Genomic DNA, 20,021 nt, shown 5'->3' with positions numbered 1-20,021 from the left:
TCTAGTCCTAAGTCCTCTTACCATTCTCTTTGGCTTTAAGCTTCGGCTCAAAGGTCAGGATTCTAACACATCCTGTGAGAGCAGTTCTCGGCCAGGGTCATAGTCTCAAAGATGTGCCACAACAGAGCCTCTGAACACATGGCAGGGATCCCCGCTCACACAACTCCACCCCCAACCTTCTCCAGGGCTCTTGATCCCAAAGCCGATTCCTCATCAAAACCATCTGCGTTCTCAACTTGAGTGAAGTACCAGGGAGGAAAACCAGCCAATCAAGAATATGAAGAGGACCACAGGGGCTGAGCCGAGGAGGAAAGATTATAGGTCTCACAACACAATTTTTCCAGACATGAGCTTCAGTTATTTTTTTATTTGGGAAAAAAAAGTCACAACCAAGAGTATAAAGTACTTTGTATTGAACTCATGTTTTAGGAAGGGGCAACAAGGAAAACCAAAATACACTTTGGAATTGATTGGGTTTTCGAGATGATGAGTCTTTTTTCAAGCATTAAGCTAACTATGTGGTTTGCTAACCTAGATGGTGCAAAAAAATTTCCAGATGGAGTAGAAGCAGGTGCTGTTACTTCAGGCAAAAGTGAAAGTTACAGAGTAGAAAGGTGGGAAAAGGCCCTACATCTTTCCCCAAAGCTAAAAAAAAAAAGGTGTGTGGGCTGGGGGAGGGGGGGGGGGGTCCCCTCCTTCATCCAAGAATCTCAAAGCACTGACTTCATCCACATGTGATGATGGGACTTGCCCCATCTCAGTCAGCAAACCCACCACGACTAGAGTCAAGAATTCCCACTGCTTCTAGTTCTGAGGACCACTAAGATATTCTTGTTTGCGAAATGGCAGAGTTAGGCGTTTTGGTTTTGTGAAAACAGGTAAGAGACAGAGCTGCCTGTAGAAAGGTGCTCAGAGATAAACTCAAATCACAATTACACTTGGCTTAGATGATTTGGGATCCGGTCCTTAAAGTCTTTTGTTTTTTGAGTCTCCATCCAATGTCTTCTATAGAATTTGGTCAGAGACACCTGCTTGGGAAAATTCCAGGTTTTCTAATATTCACACGGGGAAAACCAGATCCTTTCTCTGAATGAAGAAAAACAAGAAGGAATGCTTCTCAAACACTCATAGCCCTATCCTTCCTTTTCTTCTAAAGACAGCAGATGGGTGCATCAGTGCTCAGCTCCACCCCACACCCGCTACACCAGTCACCCTGGATGGTACTCAGGCGTACAGAGCATTTTAAACTCCCAGTTTGACTCTGATGAATAGCCAAGATAGAGAACCTCTCTAAGGGTTCTGGGCTGTTGTGTTTTTCATTCTCTCTCAATGTCTTCATACAAAGGGAACAACTGAACCATTTCAGGGAGCCTTTGCACGTATGTCAGAGAAGAGACAGGAAGACTCTCTAAATATAGCCAATGTTAACCCTACTGCTCAACCCACTAAACCATGACAAAAAAGGGGACAGGAGTCTCTACCTTAAATTCAAAGGGAAGCTAAGGTTTCAATGCTATTTAAAGTCATTTCATGTCACTGTCATTGGCAAGGAATGAGACAGCTGCGGAGAGCTTCACCAGAATCTCATTGATGAAGAGGTAGTAAGAATAAAAATAAGATTTGATGAGAGAAACAAAATACTGGATGGGCAGATCAGAAATAGAATTATCAGCCTCCTGCCACAAACAGGAAAAAAACCACACAAAACAAGATGTACTGACATTGTATATTAAATATTCCTCCCCACTCTCAGGATACTTTTTACATTGCAATAAACAGTGCAATTTTAGCAGCAGGAAACAAGAAGGAATGTGGGAAGTACCCACCTCCCTCTCATGTGTTCTAGCCATGTGCTCTTCCTGGGTAGCACCGATCTCCCCAGGTGCTGGGTGAGAGACGGGATGGAGGGAGGAGGTCTGTGCATGTCTGCCTGCCCTCTGGCCTCTGGTGATGCCTGCAGAGTTCAGCAGACACTCCCTCATGTTCTTATGGCACACGCTGGGGATCGAAGGGCTGGCTCTTGGACCCGTTCTTGCACTAAGGCAATATCTGAGAAAGGCAGGCCCGACAGGGAGGAATGTGGTCATTGATGTTCAGCTGCCTATCAACCTCGAGCACTAAGACTGTGTCTTTGAAGGCCTTGTCCTCATTGGCAATATGGCTGGGAGGGGCCAACAGCAGCCCTTCCGTCCCCTCTGACACCTACAGCCAGCGGCGCCGGATGTGAGCAGCCCCAGGTGAGGCACAGACATCAGGCACACAGACTCCACTGCCACCTCCAGGTTCGCCCACCTGCACTCTCACTGATGGCCACGGAGAAACACAGTCTCCGGATAACTCTGCATCCAGTTTATCGTGAGCCCTCACTCCCCTGTGCAGCAGCCAACAGTGTGCCCAGGAGACCTCGGTCCTTCTGGATATGAATTGGTCAAGAGGTGGGGGTGGGCTTCTTTTTTCCAGGAACTTGGGTCAAAGACCAGCTTTATCCCCGGAAATCCTAAATACTGTCTGAGCACTCCCTGCAGAGTTGAGTTTGAAACATGCAATCCTAACTTCAGTGACAGTCAACTGCAAGGCAACATCTTAATTAGGCAGATGCGCTCCAGGAAAAAAGAGCAACAAAGAAGATGTGAACAGGCAGGAAAGACAGAGCAGACACCTAAGAGGAGCAGGCGGCACTGCCGACACAAACAGACCTAGGCCAAGATGCAAAATACCCAGTGGTCGCCACAGCTCAGGCCAGGGCTCCACCTTCTCAATTCATTCAAGGAAAACTGGCCTGGAGCATGGGGGAGGGGAAGAGTAGGGAGCACAGTGTTTGGTAACAAAAGTGAAAAGGGAAGGTGAGAAAAGAGGAGACAGAAACGTCATTCTAATCAGCATGAAGTGACCAGGGGGATGACCAGCAAGACAGGAGGCACCTAGGGACCCTGTGAGGCACCAACTATGTAGCCAAGTGTTTCTAACGGAGAATCGGGGGCCTGAGCACCCGACACCTGCTTTGGCCTTCACCTGCCCTACGTCTGCAGCAGCACCTCTGGCTCGGATAACGAGCAATAGAGAGTGTATCCCAATTCGTCTATTTCCTCGGGGGTGAGCTCTGCAAATAAGTTCACCTTGGGATTCAGGACACTGGGCAGAACGCCGGCCTCTAAGTGGCTGATGAGCCCCCTCAAGGCCTGCAGGAAGCGGTCGGCCAGCACGTCCGGGGACCAGTCAGCCTCCTCCTGGGCCAAGTGGAGGATGACGTTGGTGAGCTGGCTGGCAGTGAGGCGGCCCAGGGCCGGAGTGGACTTGCATATGGCCTTGAGGATCTTGAGGCACAGGGAGCGGCAGCCAGAGTCGGCCTGGTCCAGGGCCCGCAGGCGCGCCGTCTCAGCAGGACGCAGGCTCAGCCGCCACAGGTTGTCGTACTGGGCTAGCCGGTGTGGTTTGGCCACCAAGACAGTGTCACCAAGGGTCACGGATGGCAGGAAGTCAATGACGAGGTGCTTGTCGCGCTCATACTGCACTTCCAGAGTCAGGGCCTCTGGGGGCGGGGCTGGTCGAATCACATAGTCCAAGAGGGACCCGATGGCCGGCCAGTTGATGGAGCCAGCTACTACCTTCTCAAACGTGTCTGCCACCGTCTTCGGAGAAAGGTAGCCCCCTACTACACAGCGGTCCCAGTAACTGCTACCGCGAGGAAAATACTCTGGATTCTCCCGGCGAACTAGAAAGAAGCCAGGGACGTTCATGATGGTGTCCTCCCCGGGGATACACGACCACAGGTTTGCCTCTAACACAAGGGGCACGATGAGTTGGATGTGGTCGGCTGTCACCACCTGTTGTAGCAAAATTAAAAAGGGTTTGAGGGACCTTCATCTCCTCAAGAGACAAGTTTCCCCAAACACAGGTCCCACCATCTTGTATCCCGCCCCTCCCCCCCCCCCCAGCAAAAAAGGAATCTAAAAATTCTTGCACATGACCACATCAATTCAGACTGAGGACTTAAACCCAGGTCTGTTAGACATTAGAGCCTGGGCTCGCTCCACACACCCCACTGTCTCTGGACCCAGAAGTACACATAACATCCTCCATGCCTTCAAGATCCCAGAAGACAGAAAGCCAGGAAGGAGAAACTGGGACAAGAATAAGGAGGGAGGAAGCCTCTAACAGCTTCCTAGAAGTTTTATGACTGAAAACGAGTTAAAGGCAGGGATCAAATGCTACCACAATGTGCAGAATTCAGAAGCAGTAAGACTAATCTTTTTTGGCAAGCCTGGGACACTGATCTTCTGCCCCAATGGCACTATTGAGAAGCATCGTGGTCAGAACCACCCTACCCTTCGTAAGCACCCCCTGGTTACCTGCAGGTCATCATAGAGGCTGCCACTCAGGTACATGTCCCGAAGTGGCATATCAGGCAACTTGGCCCGCAGGAAGCTCCGGAGCTCGGCACATATGTCCACAGCAGCTTGCTTGGCCCGAGCCTGCTCGCCGGCAGGGATGGCCGCCCGGTTCCGGTAGTAAGTGAGAAGTTTCTCCTGCAGGGACATGCGGAGTCGTGACTTCTTCAAGTCTACCTGGCCCTTCCTGGCCAATGGCTTGGGCCGGGGCGGGCAGAATGTATCTGCCAAGGCAAGAGAGAGAGGCCCGTGAGCTCATCCCGTGCTTGCTCATCCACAGCCGCCTCAGCCCCAGAGGGGAGAAGGGCTTAGCACAAAAGGCCAGCATGGCGCCTGGCGCGTGTGTCCTTAAGAAACGTGTTGAGGGCAAGAGTAGCACCAAGAGCCTGAGAGGAGTCCCAGAGGGCAACAGCCTTCCTCACCTGTGTCGAAGGCAGAGGAGCCTGTGGGAAGGGCCTGCAGGGACCTGCTCAGGCCTGCCTTCATGTCCTTATTGAGCAGTCGGGGAGAGCCCATCCAGTTTGGTTCTTCCCAGCTCCTTTTCCCTGAATGGCTCAGGCGGGTGGGGCTGGTGGGGGCGCTGATCGCCCTGTCGTACATCTGAAAGAGCAGAGAGGACCCAGCGTGTGGACCTTCTTTCCTGCTTCCCACCAGTTCTACCATAATGAGTTCCACTACTTTCCAATAACGTCCTTTTAGTCTAGATTATGGAATGCTTTGCTCCACACAGAAAACCTCAGGAAATACTAAATCTTATACATAAGTAAGAAACACATTTATCCATAATGTCACAACCCAGAAAAAAAACTCAGAATTTCTGCTAGTTCTGTTCATAAGAGTCTGCTGGGTGACTCGGGGACACCCCCTCCTCCACCCAGGCCCCAGGGCTTCCCCGACGGGGGTCAGACCTGTGCCCCTGCGGGGCTTGTCCACAGGGCCACCTCTCTGTCCTGGGGGCACAGGCACCAGCCTGCTTTCGGGGCTCAGTACCCATTTCGGGACATGGCCGGCTCTGAAGGACTAAGTGCCGTGCTGTGTGCTCAGTCGTGTCCCACTCTTTGTGACCCCACGGACTGTAGCCCGCCAGGCTCCTCTGACCAAGGGTGTCTCCAGGCAAGAATACTGGAGTGGGTTGCCATTTCCTCCTGCAAAGGATCTTCCCAACCCAGGGATCGAACCCAGGTCTCCTGCATTACAGGTGGACTCTTTACTGCCTGAGCCACCAGGGAAGTCACACCAGAAGATAACTATTAATATCTGGGTATATTTCTTTCTGGAAATATGTATTTATATAATTAGCATCTTCCACTATATATACCTTAAAAAACTAATTTTTTACTTGTCATTTTTATCAGTCCTCATATCACTAAGAATGAATCAGGGCTGAACAATATGGTACAATTTCTGATGATACAACACTGTACCTTATCAATACACTGTAATGTCAAACATCGATCCATTTATTTAACAAACACATCACTGAATGGCTACTCTGTGCCAGGCACTGTTCTAGGTATACAAAATAAATCAGTTTCCCAACCCAATTCCTGCCTTCATGAAGTCTGCAGTCCAGTATAGGGATTCAGGCAATACATAATCAACAAACTAAAGCAGGCAGACACAGGTGTTAATTAAGAGTAAAGCAGGAAAGGGAAATAGAAAATATATGTGTGGTGAGGGTGCTGCTATTTTAACTAAGGTGGTCACAAAAAGCTATTTTGGTTATTTGCAATTTAACCCTGAGATAAACTTCTTTCTTTGTATTTCCAACAGTTTCTTTATAGCAGGATCCTAGAAGCACATTTACTTAATTCTCTTAAGGTCTCGTCTAATAATGTCAAATTGCCATGTTACCTTCCCATTAGCAGTATCACGGTCTTATTCTAGGTCAGCTCCACTTGGCAGCCTTACCACCTCTCCAATGCCTGGCCTGGCCTGAGTGCACTTACCCGCTTAACCGCCAGTGTAGCGATGCCCAGCATGGCTGCTCCTCCCACCCCCAGCACCAGCCGGGCGTTGGAGAGCACAAAATCGATGGCCGTCCCAATGCCATTGTCATCTTTCTTGCTTTTGCGCTCACCAGAACCTGCCATTGCGCGCCTGAGGACGAAGGCAGAACACAGCTGTCACCACCTGTGACCCTGAGAACCAGACCTCCTCCTCCCTCCCGCTTCGGGCCAGTCCAGGGTACTCGAGTTCCAGCAAACCAAATCCCCCTGACTCTTAGCGCTCCACGCTCGAGGGCCAGGAGGGAGGTAGCGTGTCCTCGATGTACCTGGATGCAGGCAGAGGAAATGGTCATGCTAGTTATGGGAAAACCATCCCACCCATCTACTGAGATTACAGAGACCGCTAAGCTCATGGTCAACCCCACCACGAAACCCAATCCTCTGGACCCTTTCCCAACACTATAGTGCAGACAGTGCTTTGATCCTTTGGCCACTGCTTGTGGAAAGTCAGAGCAGGAAGGTCTAATTTAATTAGAGGCGGCCCATCTAGTCCCATCACATCACCTCACACACAGGGAGGTGGCTTGTCAGAGTCCTCAGAGAAAAGGAATGACAGAGCCACGTGCACAACTCGCAACTCCCAGCATGATGCTTTTCCCCCTCTATCATGTCTACCCTTGCCCAGCTCAAACTGTTTCTATTCTGTGAACTTCCTGCGAATAATGGTAACAACGACGACACGGACTGAATACCCTGGCACACGGAGACGTAACTACAAGTCCACGTGTGAGGAAGGGCCAAAGAAGAAAAGAACTCTCTGCGGACAGTCCCACTTGACAAATGCTGTTTCTCGGGGAGCGTGCACAGGGGGCCACGAGAAGCTCAGGTGAGCCTGGCACTGGGGCAGAGGCTGGATAAACACGACGGTCGCTGGAGACTGAGCTGCTAACTGGAGAACGAGAAAATCCACCCGCTCACATGCACCTGAAAAACGAACTGAAAATGTGGCCACCCGAGTGGAGTTCACAGGCACGATGCAGACGAGGCTGGCCTCCGTGCAGGGTTCCCGCGGGGTGAGCTCACCTTTGTTCCCTGGCAACAACTGGGTCATCCTGACTGAAGTTCCCCTCATCCCCCAAACAACCCATTTCCCATGGACTTAAAACCCTGGGCCCAACCCAGATGAGGGATGACAAAGTGGCTCGGATCAGAGCTCGGCGCTTCACACTGCTTCTCTCCTCTTCCTCCCATGTCCTGTATCCCAGGAACTACCTATAAACAGTTGTGTGCCATCCACCCGTTACCCAGAATGGGAGGACAGAGAGACAAGATCACTGGTGCACCTTCCAGTGTGAAGTAGTTTTTCGATACCCTTACAACTGAGTGCTATTCATCTCACCCTGCACGCTTTGCGCCTCCCTCATCAACAAGAAAGGAGTATTTCTGACTCTACTTATTTCAGCAGGAGTTGTAGTCAAGCATTACTTTTTCTCTAACTAGAATTCACCACCTTGGCACTTCTCTGTTCTCTTCTCCACCTTCTGCAGTTAGTAGACGCTTCAGGTTCAGGGACAGAATGAGAGACTTGGCCAAATTAAATATACTTCCACTTCAAATGCTCAGAGCAAGCAAGGCTGAGAAGAGGGAAACTCTGTATTTGCAGGTGGGGTCAGGCAGGAACTCCAGCCATCATCATCCCTCCAGCAGCCACTGAGACAGAGATGGGACATAAATGTCCCCGAGGCAAACTAATACAGTCAGGACAAAGTTGACAGGTACAGTTCCCCACAAATAATGATGACCACTGTTTTGTGTGTGCTCAGAGTCTGACTCTGCGACCCCATGGACTGTAGCCTGCCAGGCTCCTCTGTCCGTGGAATTCTCTCGGCAAGAATAACGGAGCGGGTTGCCATTTTCTATTCCAACCACTGTTTTATTTCTTTTAAAACAAAAGGCTCTTTAGGGATGTATTTACAATAGGGAGAACCATCTCCTAAATGATCCTTGCATGTGATACAGCAGAGCAAGAAGGGCCCGGCTCCCCTTTGCACGGAAGCTGGAAGGAGCCTCTCTGGGCCATTTAGTCTTTGACCCTCTGATGGCTGGTGAGAATGAGGCAGTGAGGTGGCACGACAGAAGAGGCTGAATTTTAGACTCAGAAATCTTGAGGACTTGCCACTGAGCCCTGACTAACTAGCTGGGTGACCTCAAATTAGTTACTCAGCCCCTCAGCCATGTAAAGGGGATAATGACGCCTGCACGGCCTAAATCACAGGGTTGTAGTGAGGCCAACACAGCTACTAAAATACTGCACGTGAACATTTTATCAGCTGTTAAAGGGCCCTACAAACATGGGCTATCATTAAGTCTTTTACAATTTCCATCCACAGGACAAAGGTCACATTTCAGAAGCCACTCTGAATCCAGACTATCCTGTGAGGTCCGTTTCACCTTCTGAGATGGAGCCAGGAACGGTCTCTAAAACCGACACTGATGCCATCCTGAGCTTGAGACCAAAACTATCATGTTGAGCAGACTTGGGAAAAGGCTCTTCTACACCAGTGCAGTATATTTCCTGCCCCATCCAAGGACCAGGTGGTGCTGACGACCTAGCAACCAGCAAGAGGAGAGAACACCCACAAGCTCCCCCAGGGAGATCAGAGTTTCTATTCTAAAACTGAATTCAACCTGTTCCAGTTGAAACTGCTTATCCACAGTATACCCTCCACTCAGGCCGTGCTCTCCTAGCTGGGAGCCACAGAGGGGTACGAGCTCTGCCTAACAAAGGGGAAGGAGCCTGGGTCCTTGCGCAATTAGGAAGGAGCCCTGTGGTTTAGTTTCAGTTTTTCATGATGAAAAAGCTCTGGAAATCTGTTACATCATAAGATGAATATTCTTAACACCACTGAACTGTACACATACAACTAGTTAAAAGTATTTTAAAAAAGAGGAGGAACCCCTGTCCCGGTGGGCAGGGCTGAGGATGCAGAATGTGAACTCTGCTAACATTTCAGACGAGGTGTTTAACCTGTCTCCTCAGACACAAGAATGGGAACAGACATACTCACCACCCCGTGTACTGGCAGTGGCGGTGGTGAGTAACAGTGGCCCTGTGGCTTCCTAGGATGATGACACAGAACTCTGAACATTCCAACTTCTTTTACTTGAAAAGGTCATATGATTCGAACTAAACATGACCTGGCTTAAGTATGCATAAGAACTAACACACGGTAAGCATGTACCATGTGCTGGGCATTTTCCCCCTCTTTGCTCTCTTACTCTTCACAACAATCCCATGAGGTCAGTCACATTGTTAGCTCCGACTGTCAGATGAAGAAACTGAGGCAGAGGTCAGGTAACTGGCTCAAAGTCACCAAGCGAGTAAGTTGTGCAGTCGCGAGTTGAACCTAGAGCTCACGGTGCTGGGGTGCAGGTTACAGGGTCCCAAACAGCCTGCAGCCCCACCTTGTACCCATCTGCTCTCCACGCACCACTAGACCATATGCCCCAGAGGCATTCTGGCTCATTCACTGCCCCCAGGGCCAGCAGTACCTGACAGACAGGACTTGACGCATCTGTTCCACCAGTAAGCTACTAATTCTATGGCTTTTTTTTGTTTTTGGAGGAGGTAGTGGCAGCAACCTGTAACCCAACTCACACTCAAAACAGACTCTGAACAGAAAGTCTTCAGTACTCACTTCCACTTTCCCTACGCAGGCAGGCCCTCGTGGGCATCACTTCCTACCTCCCCTTTACTCCCAAAGGCAGGTCTGCCAATCAACGCAAAACTATTACACAAGGCTCCTCCTGCCTTCCCTCTCTTTTAAAAACAGTACCCTCCACCCAGCTGGCATGCCTTCCACCTCAAAGTCATCCTTCATTCTCTCTCCTCTTGCTGCACCAGCCCCCACTTGGTAAAGTCCCCTGCTGCCCACATTGCACCTACATGCAGCCACCCCACCGCCTCAGTCCCTCCACTCATCTGCTCAGATTCACCCCCTATGGGGCCTCTCACCGATTTATTCTGCATGCGGCCACTGCCCTGACCCCTCATCCACACCACTCCCCGGCTGACAAAGCTGTGGTGCCCACCCCCCACCCCCCGCCATCAGGTATCACAACTTCCTCAACAGGAGATCTGATGTCCTTCCAGACCTGGCTCAGTCTCAACTCCAGTCACCTGCCTTACAGGTACGCAATTCGAGCTACTCCAGACTCAGGTTTCCAGACTACAAAATGTGGTTTTCACCTCCTCACTTGCTCATTCTTGCCCATCTACCCATGAGCCGCTACTTTTTGTTTGAGGCAGACCTCCAATGTCTTCTTTTCTATAGCTACCTGTGATTCCTCACCCCAACCCCGCTCTCCAGGTAGTTTTGGCCCCTTCCCCGTCTATAAGCTCTTGACCCACCTCTAGTCCAGAGCTACCTCCTGCGGATCGCCACATCGTTCATCCCCACCTCAGTGCCTACCATGATGCCAGGGCGGGCCCTCTGGGAAAGTTGCTGAATTAAGTACAGTCATCAGGTTACAGTGGAACTTGCTGGTCACACTGGCATGACAGGAAACAGAGCTCACATACCACTGGCCAAGAACCACTGAAGCACTCTGTGTGCATTTTCTTATTAACTCCTGCAATAAGCTGAAGAGGTGGGTACTATTTCAGTGGTGGTGCTCAGTCGTGTCCCCTTTGCGACCCCACTGTAGCCCGCCAAGCTCCTCTATCCATGGAATTTTCCAGGCAAGAGTACTGGAGTGGGATGCTATTTCATCTACAAAAGAGGAAATGGAGGCCTAGACAGATTGAGTGATTTGCCCTAAATCCCACAGTTGTTAGCAGCAGTGGCACGAAGGCAGTCCTCTGAGGGCTGGACACTATGCTTGCTGTAGAGACTTTTGAAACAGAGTACAGTTATATTTACAGCTTCCCAGTGGCTTAGTTGGTAAAGAATCTGCCTGCAGTGCAGGAGACCTGGGTTCAATCCCCAGGTTGGGAAAATCCCCAGAGAAAGAAGTGGCAAGCCACTCCAGTATTCTTGCCTGGAGAATTCTATGAACAGAGGAGCCACAGTGGGCTACAGTCCATGGGGTCACAAAGAGTAGGACTGGATTCAGTGACCAAACCACATAGTTATGTTTGGGAGAACGTGATCTAACCCTCAAGAGAACTGAATCCACTGAAGAATGAGCCAGATGGAACAAGATCTAAGTTTTAACCAGTAACTTTTCTAGCATTTTCATACATTTAATGTTCTATGAAGAAAAACGATCTCCTAGTAGGACTTGAAACTAAGGGCCTTTTTAACTGGGAGCATTTTATAAGGGAACATTCTGTTATTTATGTTGATATTTCCTTCAGTATGCCTAAAGAACTTTGGCCACTAAAAAGAAAGATTCTCCCTTTCCTGGTCCCCTGTATCAGAAAAAATGAAACCTAGAACACAGGCCTACCTACCTGAGGCTTCTTAATGCATCTGTGAGGTGGAGGTGGGAGAGAGGCAGGTGTGTCTCTGGAAGGCACCTGTGTCCTCTTTCCCTTGGAATTAGGATGGGAGGGGAAAGGAGAGGACACTAAATGATCCCTCCTAGCTTGCTATGGAGGAAGACCAGGCCCTTTTCCAGCTGCTTCTCCCGGGCCTCGGGATCCTCCAATTTCTGGTTTTTCCGGAACTCACGGCGGATGGAGGCAAGGTAGAAGTCTCGATCAGTGTAGCGAAGCTGTCGGCCTTGGCGAAGCAGAGCCCGGTAGAGACTCAGCACCGCCTCTCGGCTCCATGAGGCCATGAGGGACTGACAGGGGCTGGGCGTCAAGCTATACACAGGAGGGAAGAAAGAGAAGCCTAGAATCAGAATTAATGATAGAAGGGAACTACACTGTTGTTCTCGTTCAGTTGCTCAGTTGTGTCCGACTCTTTGTGATCCTTTGGACTGCAGCCCGCCAGGCTCCTCAGTCCGTGGGATTCTCCAGGCAAGAATACTGCAGTGGGTTGCCATTTCCTTCTCCAAGGGGATCTTCCCCACCCAGGGATCGAACCCACATTTCCTGCATTGACAGGTGGATTCTTTACCGCTGAGTCACCAGGAAAGCCCAGAAGGACCTATGAAAGTGAAATGTGAAAGTGTTAGTTGCTCAGTCGTGTCTGACTCTGCAAACCCACGGACTGTAGCCTGCCAGGCTCCTCTGTCCCTGGGGTTCTCCAGGCAAGAATACTGGAGTGGGTAACCATTCCCTTCTCCAGGGGATCTTCTTGACCCAGGGATTGTACCCAGGTCTCTCTTGTTGCAGGCATTCTTTACCGTCTGATTCACCAGTAATTCTGTAGTTCTTAATCCAGGTCTCAGAGACCCCCTCAAGGTCACACTGTGACTTAGTGGCAGGGCCGGGACTAGATCCCAGCCTACAGACTCCTGCTCCTGGGAAACTACCAGTTACGCTGAAAGGTCAGGGACTGGAAGCTGGACTACCTGCGCCTGAATTTTGGCTCTGCCACTTACGTGCCAAATGATTTTGGGCAAAGTACATAACCTCTTTGAGCATCAGTTTCCTCGCTTGTAAAATAGAAATAATGCTATCTACATTTATATACCGCTATGTACTTTTATGCTAATAGTACTTACCCCACAGGATTATTTTGAAACTTGCCTGAGATGTCGCATGTAAAGTGAAAGAAAGTGAAAATATTAGTTGCTCAGTCATGTCCATCTCTTTGTGATCCCATGGACTGTAGCCCACCAGGCTCCTCTGGAGCCTAGCTTCTCTAGGCAACTGCAGGGGGTTGCCATTTCTTTCTCCAGCAGATCTTCCCGACCCAGGGGTTGAACCCCGGTCTCCTGCACTGCAGGCAGATTCTTTACCATCTGAGCCACCAGGGAAGAAGCACACGTAATGTAACTTCACCACAAGGGGCCTCAGTCATACTTGAATGCTAGCACCAACACTTAGTAAGCTGATTACCCTGGGCAAGTTTCTTAACCTCTCTGGGCTTACCTTAGTTCCTCATTTGTAAAATGAGGATTAAAACTGTATTTTCCATATGGTTAGTATGAGGATTAAAAGTGGTTAGAATAGCACTCAGCATATGCCAAGCCATATTGTGGCAGCTATGATTAATGCTACCTCCCCTTGTGTGTTTGTTAGTGCTCAATAAGTATCAGATTTAGTTACACATAAACCACCATCATCTACCTTCAGTAACAATAAACCCTTACAGAACCAAGGAGTGTTATCATTTGTAAAGTGCTTTGTCATCCATTATCACATTTAAACTGAGGAACTTATGAAGTGGACAGGGTTCATAACAACAATGGTTAATGTTTATTGATTGTTTACTATTATAGCACACACTGGCCAAGCAGGTCCCACGTGACATCTCATTCCATCAACAATTCTAGTGTCACCAGTATCTCCATTTTAAGCGGAGGAAACTGATGCTCCCAGAGAGAAGTAACTCACCAACAAGCAAGGCTGTAAAGGGGGGTGCACTTCCGACCCCGACTCTGCCTGCCTGTGGAATGAAAACTACCGTTTGCTGGGATCTTCCCATGCATACAGCACTTCTAAGGTACTGTACAAACTTTCCCAGTTCAGCGCCTGGCACATACCCAGGGCTCAAAAAATAAACTTAACAAAGGACGCTCACAATGTCCCTGTGTGGAAAAAATGATCACCCCTCTTTCTGAAATAAATAAATGAGACTGAATGGGAGAGGTATCTGACTGGTAAAACGGTCTGGACTTTGGGCCCAAAGTCAGCTACCGTCAGCCTCCGGCCTTGCGAGCCTGCTGCGCGAGCGTGAGCAAGCCACCGTCCTCGTCCCTTTACCCTCAACTGCAGAAGAGCGCCCCTCGGCGCCAAGTCTCCCTGAGTGGGGCAGATGAATCCAGAGATCAACAGAAAAGTGTTTTACGAAGTAGGAGGCGACTGGCATGCAAGAGCTGTTACAAGGTCGACCGGCGAATGGGCGGGTGGGCCCTGGAGGGTCCCCAGGTCCTCCCCCTACCTGGGGGGATCGCACCGAACAGGGGTGGAGAGACCCTGAGGCTGGGCCAGGCCGGCTCTGGGGCACCGGGAGAGCTCCGGAGGTTGGGGAGAGGCCCCGGAGCGGCCTCCAGGGGAAAATCCAGGGCAGGCTGGGGAGAGACCCCCGGTGGTCAGGCCGATAGTGTGGGCCCCGGCCAGGCTAGGGACTAAAACAGCGACCCTGAAAAGAAGGCGTGGCGAACCCCCAACCCCGGCCTTCACTCCTCCCCGCGCTCACCTGAGGACCGCGCGCACTCCCTCTACTCGAGATTCGCCTCTCGCCCGGTACCTCTTCTAGGGTCACCCACCAACATGGCCCCTTTACTTCCGGGCCACGACCTTGCGCCCGGACCTGAGAGGAGGAACCGAAGGGAGCCGGGAGGCAGACGGTGGCTGGAGGACTTCCGGTCTCCCCTGCCTAGGCCTCTCTCAGGGTGGGGCCAGGAGCCGCATCGGGCCCCGCCCCCTCTCGGGGCCCCGCCCCACAGTCCTGAGTCCCGCCTCTATACGTGACGTCACCCAAGGGTGGGCCTGGCCAGTCCATTTGGACCCCGCCCAGAGGGCCCCAGAGGGCCGCGGACAAGTGGTCCGGTGGGGGAGAGGGGGAAAGCGTTGTGTGGGCTGGATCAGCCGCTGTGCGGGCTGGTCCCCCAACCTGCTGTCAGCCCTGTAACCTGTCAGGCCCCAGCGCTGTTTGCTGATCTCGGGCTGGAGCCGTGGAGGGTCCCTGGGGAGGTTTAGCACTAACAATGTTCCCTATCGTGGCTTTTAAAGCTCTGCCAGATTGCTCATTTTTTATCCTTCCGTGCTGTTACCACTCGACTGTTAAAGACCTACCGTCCAAGGTCCTCCTCAAACATCCCCTCTAGAAGACTCCAGCTCATTCCGTGCCCCTATCCAACATACCTAGGTGTCTCCTTTGAGTCCCACAGAACTGTTTGCACATCCCAGTTAGGGCTTCACTCCTTCAAGGAAATGTGTTGTTTGGGGTTTTTTTTGGGGGGGGATGCTAATCCGGGTCTTAGTTGGGGCGCTCAGGATATTTGTTGCTGCATGCGAATTCTTAGTTGTGACTTGTAGCATCTAATTCCCTGACCAGGAATGGAACCTGGGCCCCCTGCATTGGGAGTGCAGAATCTTAGCTGCTGGACCACCAAGGAAATCCACAAACATGTTTACTGGCTCCTGTTATTTGCTAGGCACTGCTTTTTAATTTCTCCATTACTTTTTGTCTCTCGTCAGATTTGAGGGCAGGAGCCATGTCCTTATGGGATCTGTCAGCCCTCTTTCCCCTTTTCCCAGCTCAGCATCTCAGAAGGGGAGGGGAAGAGGCAGGCTTTGGAATCAGGCCCAACCTGCTCCAAATTCAGCTCTACTTTAAAGAGAGTAGCCTGCCCTCTGGCAACTTTCCTAACCCCTCTCAGCCCCTCTCAGCCTTTGTGAGGATTAAAAGGCATCTAGCAGGAAGGTGTCCAAGGTCAGGGGCACCGGCCAAGACGAGCTAACCCACATCCGAGGTCGGGGCGGCGGCCAAGAGGAGCAAGGCCATGTCCAAGGAGCGGCGGCTGCGCGGGCGCAAGAGGGCCGAGAGGAGCTACTCCACGTTCAAGGTCAGGAGGGGCGACTTTGTCCAAGATAAGGCGCTGCAGCTGTGCCTTGCTGGAGCAGCCGTGAAGAGATACCCCACATCCAAGGTAAGAGAAACCCAAGTAAGTTGGTAGGTGTTGGGAGAGGGCATCAGAGGGCAGACACACTGAAACCATAATCACAGAAAACTAGCCAATCTGATCACACGGACCACAGCCTTGTCTAACTCAATGAAACTAAGCCATGCCGTGAGGGGCCACTCAAGACGGATGGGTCATGGTGGAGAGGTCTGACAGAATGTGGTCCACTGGAGAAGGCAATGGCAAACCACTTCAGTATTCTTGCCTTGAGAACCCCATGAACAGTATGAAAAGGCAAAAATGATAGGATACTGAAAGAGGAACTCCCCAGGTCGGTAGGTGCCCAATATGCTACTGGAGATCAGTGGAGAAATAACTCCAGAAAGAATGAAGGGATGGGGCCAAAGCAAAAACAACATCCAGTTGTGGATGTGACTGGTGATAGAAGCAAGGTCCGATGCTGTAAAGAGCAATACTGCATAGAAACCTGGAATGTTAGGTTCATGAATTAAGGCAAATTAGAAGTGGTCAAACAGGACATGGCAAGAGTGAACGTCGACATTCTAGGAATCAGTAAACTAAAACGGACTGGAGTGGTGAATTTAACTCAGATGACCATTATATCTACTACTGCGGGTAGGAATCCCCCAGAAGAAATGGAGTAGCCATCATGGTCAACAAATGCAGTACTTGGATGCAATCTCAAAAACAACAGAATGATCTCTGTTCATTTCCAAGGCAAACCATTCAATATCATGGTAACCCAAGCCTATGCCCCAACCAGGAACACTGAAGAAGCTGAAGTTGAATGATTCTATGAAGACCTACAAGACCTTTTAGAACACCCCCAAAAGATGTCCTTTTCATTATAGGGGACTGGAATGCAAAAGTAGGAAGTCAAGAAACACCTGGAGTAACAGGCAAATTTAGCCTTGGAGTATGGAATGAAGCAGGGCAAAGGCTAATAGAGTTTTGCCAAGAGCACACACTGATCATAGCAAACACCCTCTTCCAACAACACAAGGGAAGACTCTACACATGGACATCACCAGATGGTCAACACCAAAATCAGATTGATTATATTCTTTGCAGCCAATGATGGAGAAGCTCTATACAGTCAGCAAAAACAAGACCGGGAACTGACTGTGGCTCAGATCATGAACTCCTTATTGCCAAATTCAGACTGAAATTGAAGAAACTAGGGGAAACCAGTAGACCATTCAGGTATGACCTAAATCAAATCCCTAATGATTATACAGTGGAAATGAGAAATAGATTTAAGGGACTAGATCTGATAGGCAGAGTGTCTGATGAACTATGGATGGAGGTTCATGACATTGTACAGGAGACAGGGATCAAGACCATCCCCATGGAAAAGAAACGCAAAAAAGCAAAATGGCTGTCTGGGGAGGCCTTACAAATAGCTGTGAAAAGAAGAGAAGCAAAAAGCAAAGGAGAAAAGGAAAGATATAAGCATCTGAATGCAGAGTTCCAGAGAATAGCAAGAAGAGATAAGAAAGCCTTCCTCAGCAATCAATCCAAGAAAATACATGAAAACAACAGAATGGGAAAGACTAGAGATCTCTTTAAGAAAATTAGAGATACCAAGGGAACATTTCATGCAAAGATGGGCTCGATAAAGGACAGAAATGGTATGGACCTAACAGAAGCAGAAGATATTAAGAAGAGGTGGCAAGAATACACAGAAGAACTGTACAAAAAAGAGCTTCACGACCCAGATAATCACGATGGTGTGATCACTCACATAGAGCCAGACATCCTGGAATGTGAAATCAAGTGAACCTTAGAAAGCATCACTATGAACAAAGCTAGTGGAGGTGATGGAATTCCAGTTGAGCTGTTTCGAATCCTGAAAGATGATGCTGTGAAAGTGCTGCACTCAATATGACAGCAAATTTGGAAAACTCAGCAGTGGCCATGGGACTGGAAAAGGTCAGTTTTCATTCCAATTCCAAAGAAAGGCAATGCCAAAGAATGCTCAAACTACCGCACAACTGCACTCATCTCACACACTAGTAAAGTAATGCTCAAAATTCTCCAAGCCAGGCTTCAGCAATACATGAACTGTGAACTCCCTGATGTTCAAGCTGGTTTTAGAAAAGGCAGAGGAACCAGAGATCAAATTGCCAACATCCACTGGATCATGGAAAAAGCAAGAGAGTTCCAGAAAAACATCTATTTCTGCTTTATTGACGATGCCAAAGCCTTTGACTGTGTGGATCACAAGAAACTGTGGAAAATTCTGAAAGAGATGGGCGTACCAGACCACCTGACCTGCTTCTTGAGAAACCTGTATGCAGGTCAGTAAGCAACAGTTAGAACTGGACATGGAACAACAGACTGGTTCCAAATAGGAAAAGGAGTACGTCAAGGCTGTATATTGTCACCCTGCTTATTTAACTTATATGCAGAATACATCATGAGAAATTCTGGGCTGGATGAAGCACAAGCTGGAATTAAGATTGCCAGGAGAAATATCAGTCACCTCAGATATGCAGATGACACCACCCTTATGGCAGAAAGTGAAGAGGAACTAAAAAGCCTCTTGATGAAAGTAAAAGAGGAGAGTGAAAAAGTTGGCTTAAAGCTCAACATTCAAAAAACGAAGATCATGGCATCTGGTCCCATCACTTCATGGGAAATAGATGGGGAAACGGTAGAAACAGTGTCAGACTTTATTTTTCTGGGCTCCAAAATCACTGCAGATGGTGACTGCAGCCATGAAATTAAAAGACGCTTACTCCTTGAAAGGAAAGTTATGACCAACCTAGATAGCATGTTGAAAAGCAGAGACATTACTTTGCCAACAAAGATCCATCTAGTCAAGGCTATGGTTTTTCCAGTGGTCATGTATGGATGTGAGAGTTGGACTGTGAAGAAGGCTGAGCGCTGAAGACTTGATGCGTTTGAACTGTGGTGTTGGAGAAGACTCTTGAGAGTCCCTTGGACTGCAAGAAGATCCAACCAGTCCATCCTAATAGAGATCAGTCCTAGGTGTTCTTTGGAAGGATTGATGCTGAAACTGAAACTCCAATACTTTGGCCACCTCGTGCGAAGAGTTGACTCATTGGAAAAGACTCTGATGTTGGGAGGGATTGGGGGCAGGAGGAGAAGGGGATGACAGAGGATGAGATGGCTGGATGGCATCACCGACTTGATGGACGTGAGTTTGTGTAAACTCCAGGAGTTGGTGATGGACAGGGAGGCCTGGTGTGCTGCGATTCATGGGGTCACAAAGAGTCGGACACGACTGAGTGACTGAAATGAACTGAACTGAACTGAGCAGGAAGGGGTGGGCACCCACAGAGCAGTTGCCCACCCATCCAATTATTCTTGCACAAATCGTTGCTTGGGGTCTCTAATGTCCATCCTAAAGAAAATCAACGCTGAATATTCATTGGAAGGACGAATGCTGAAACTGAAGCTCTAGTACTTTGACCACCTCACGCGAAGAGCTGACTCACTGGAAAAGACCCTGATGCTGGGAAAGATTGAGGGCAGGAGGAGAAAGGGCAACGGAAGATGAGATGGTTGGATGGCATCACTGACTCAATGGACATGAGTTTGAGGAAGCTCCAGGAGATAGTGAAGGACAGGGAAGCCTGGTGTGCTGCAGTCCATGGGGTCGCAAAGAGTCAGACACACTGAGTGAGTGAACAACAACAATGCCATGCACTGCCACACGAGTGGCCGATGATGAGATCAAGGCCTCATCTTCCCACCGGGGCAGATGTAAAAGGAAGTGATAAGAATTGGGGGGAAAAATAATGCATGAGGGTGGAGAGAAAGGAGCTGCTTTTATACCTGGAATGTTGCTGGAGAGCCTGTCTGATAAGAGGACCTGAGTAGGACCTGCAGGAAGGGCATTCCAGGTGTTGGCCCTCAGGTGGGCCCTTAGTCTATCCTAGGAGCAGGCAGGGAGGAGGCCAGTGCCTGGGGGAATAGAGTGAGCAAGAGCTGAAGAAGAGGCCAGACA

The 20,021-nt window shown here is 49.6% G+C and overlaps 1 protein-coding gene and 1 non-coding gene across 2 annotated transcripts; one reads left to right on the top strand and one right to left on the bottom strand.

Annotated features, from left to right (window-relative positions):
• Nucleotides 1–676: 676 nt before the first annotated feature.
• MIEF1 (mitochondrial elongation factor 1) lies at nt 677–11,923 on the bottom strand. The gene is made up of 5 exons (XM_052640310.1): nt 11,793–11,923; nt 6,338–6,488; nt 4,811–4,988; nt 4,350–4,612; nt 677–3,824 (listed from the first exon to the last, which is right to left on the bottom strand). Exons 2-5 carry the CDS (start codon nt 6,479–6,481, stop codon nt 3,018–3,020), a joined length of 1,392 nt encoding a protein of 463 aa, XP_052496270.1. The 5' UTR covers nt 6,482–6,488; nt 11,793–11,923; the 3' UTR covers nt 677–3,017.
• TRNAC-GCA (transfer RNA cysteine (anticodon GCA)) lies at nt 11,263–11,335 on the top strand. Its single transcript has one exon. It is a non-coding gene; the product is annotated as a tRNA-Cys (tRNA).
• Nucleotides 11,924–20,021: the final 8,098 nt, after the last annotated feature.

This window comes from Budorcas taxicolor, chromosome 5 (genome assembly GCF_023091745.1).
Source record: "Budorcas taxicolor isolate Tak-1 chromosome 5, Takin1.1, whole genome shotgun sequence".
NCBI lineage: Eukaryota > Metazoa > Chordata > Mammalia > Artiodactyla > Bovidae > Budorcas > Budorcas taxicolor.
This window is presented reverse-complemented; position numbering and strand designations above follow the sequence as displayed.

What these genes read in the sequence shown, in the direction of transcription:
- MIEF1 (XM_052640310.1), bottom strand. Translation starts at nt 6,481, where the DNA reads ATGGCAGGTTCTGGTGAGCGCAAAAGCAAGAAAGATGACAATGGCATT. An exon ending in CTCCTCTGCCTTCGACACAG is followed by an intron (nt 4,613 to 4,810) that starts GTGAGGAAGGCT and finishes TTGCCTTGGCAG; the next exon opens with ATACATTCTGCCCGCCCCGG. An exon ending in GCCTCTATGATGACCTGCAG is followed by an intron (nt 3,825 to 4,349) that starts GTAACCAGGGGG and finishes TTGCTACAACAG; the next exon opens with GTGGTGACAGCCGACCACAT.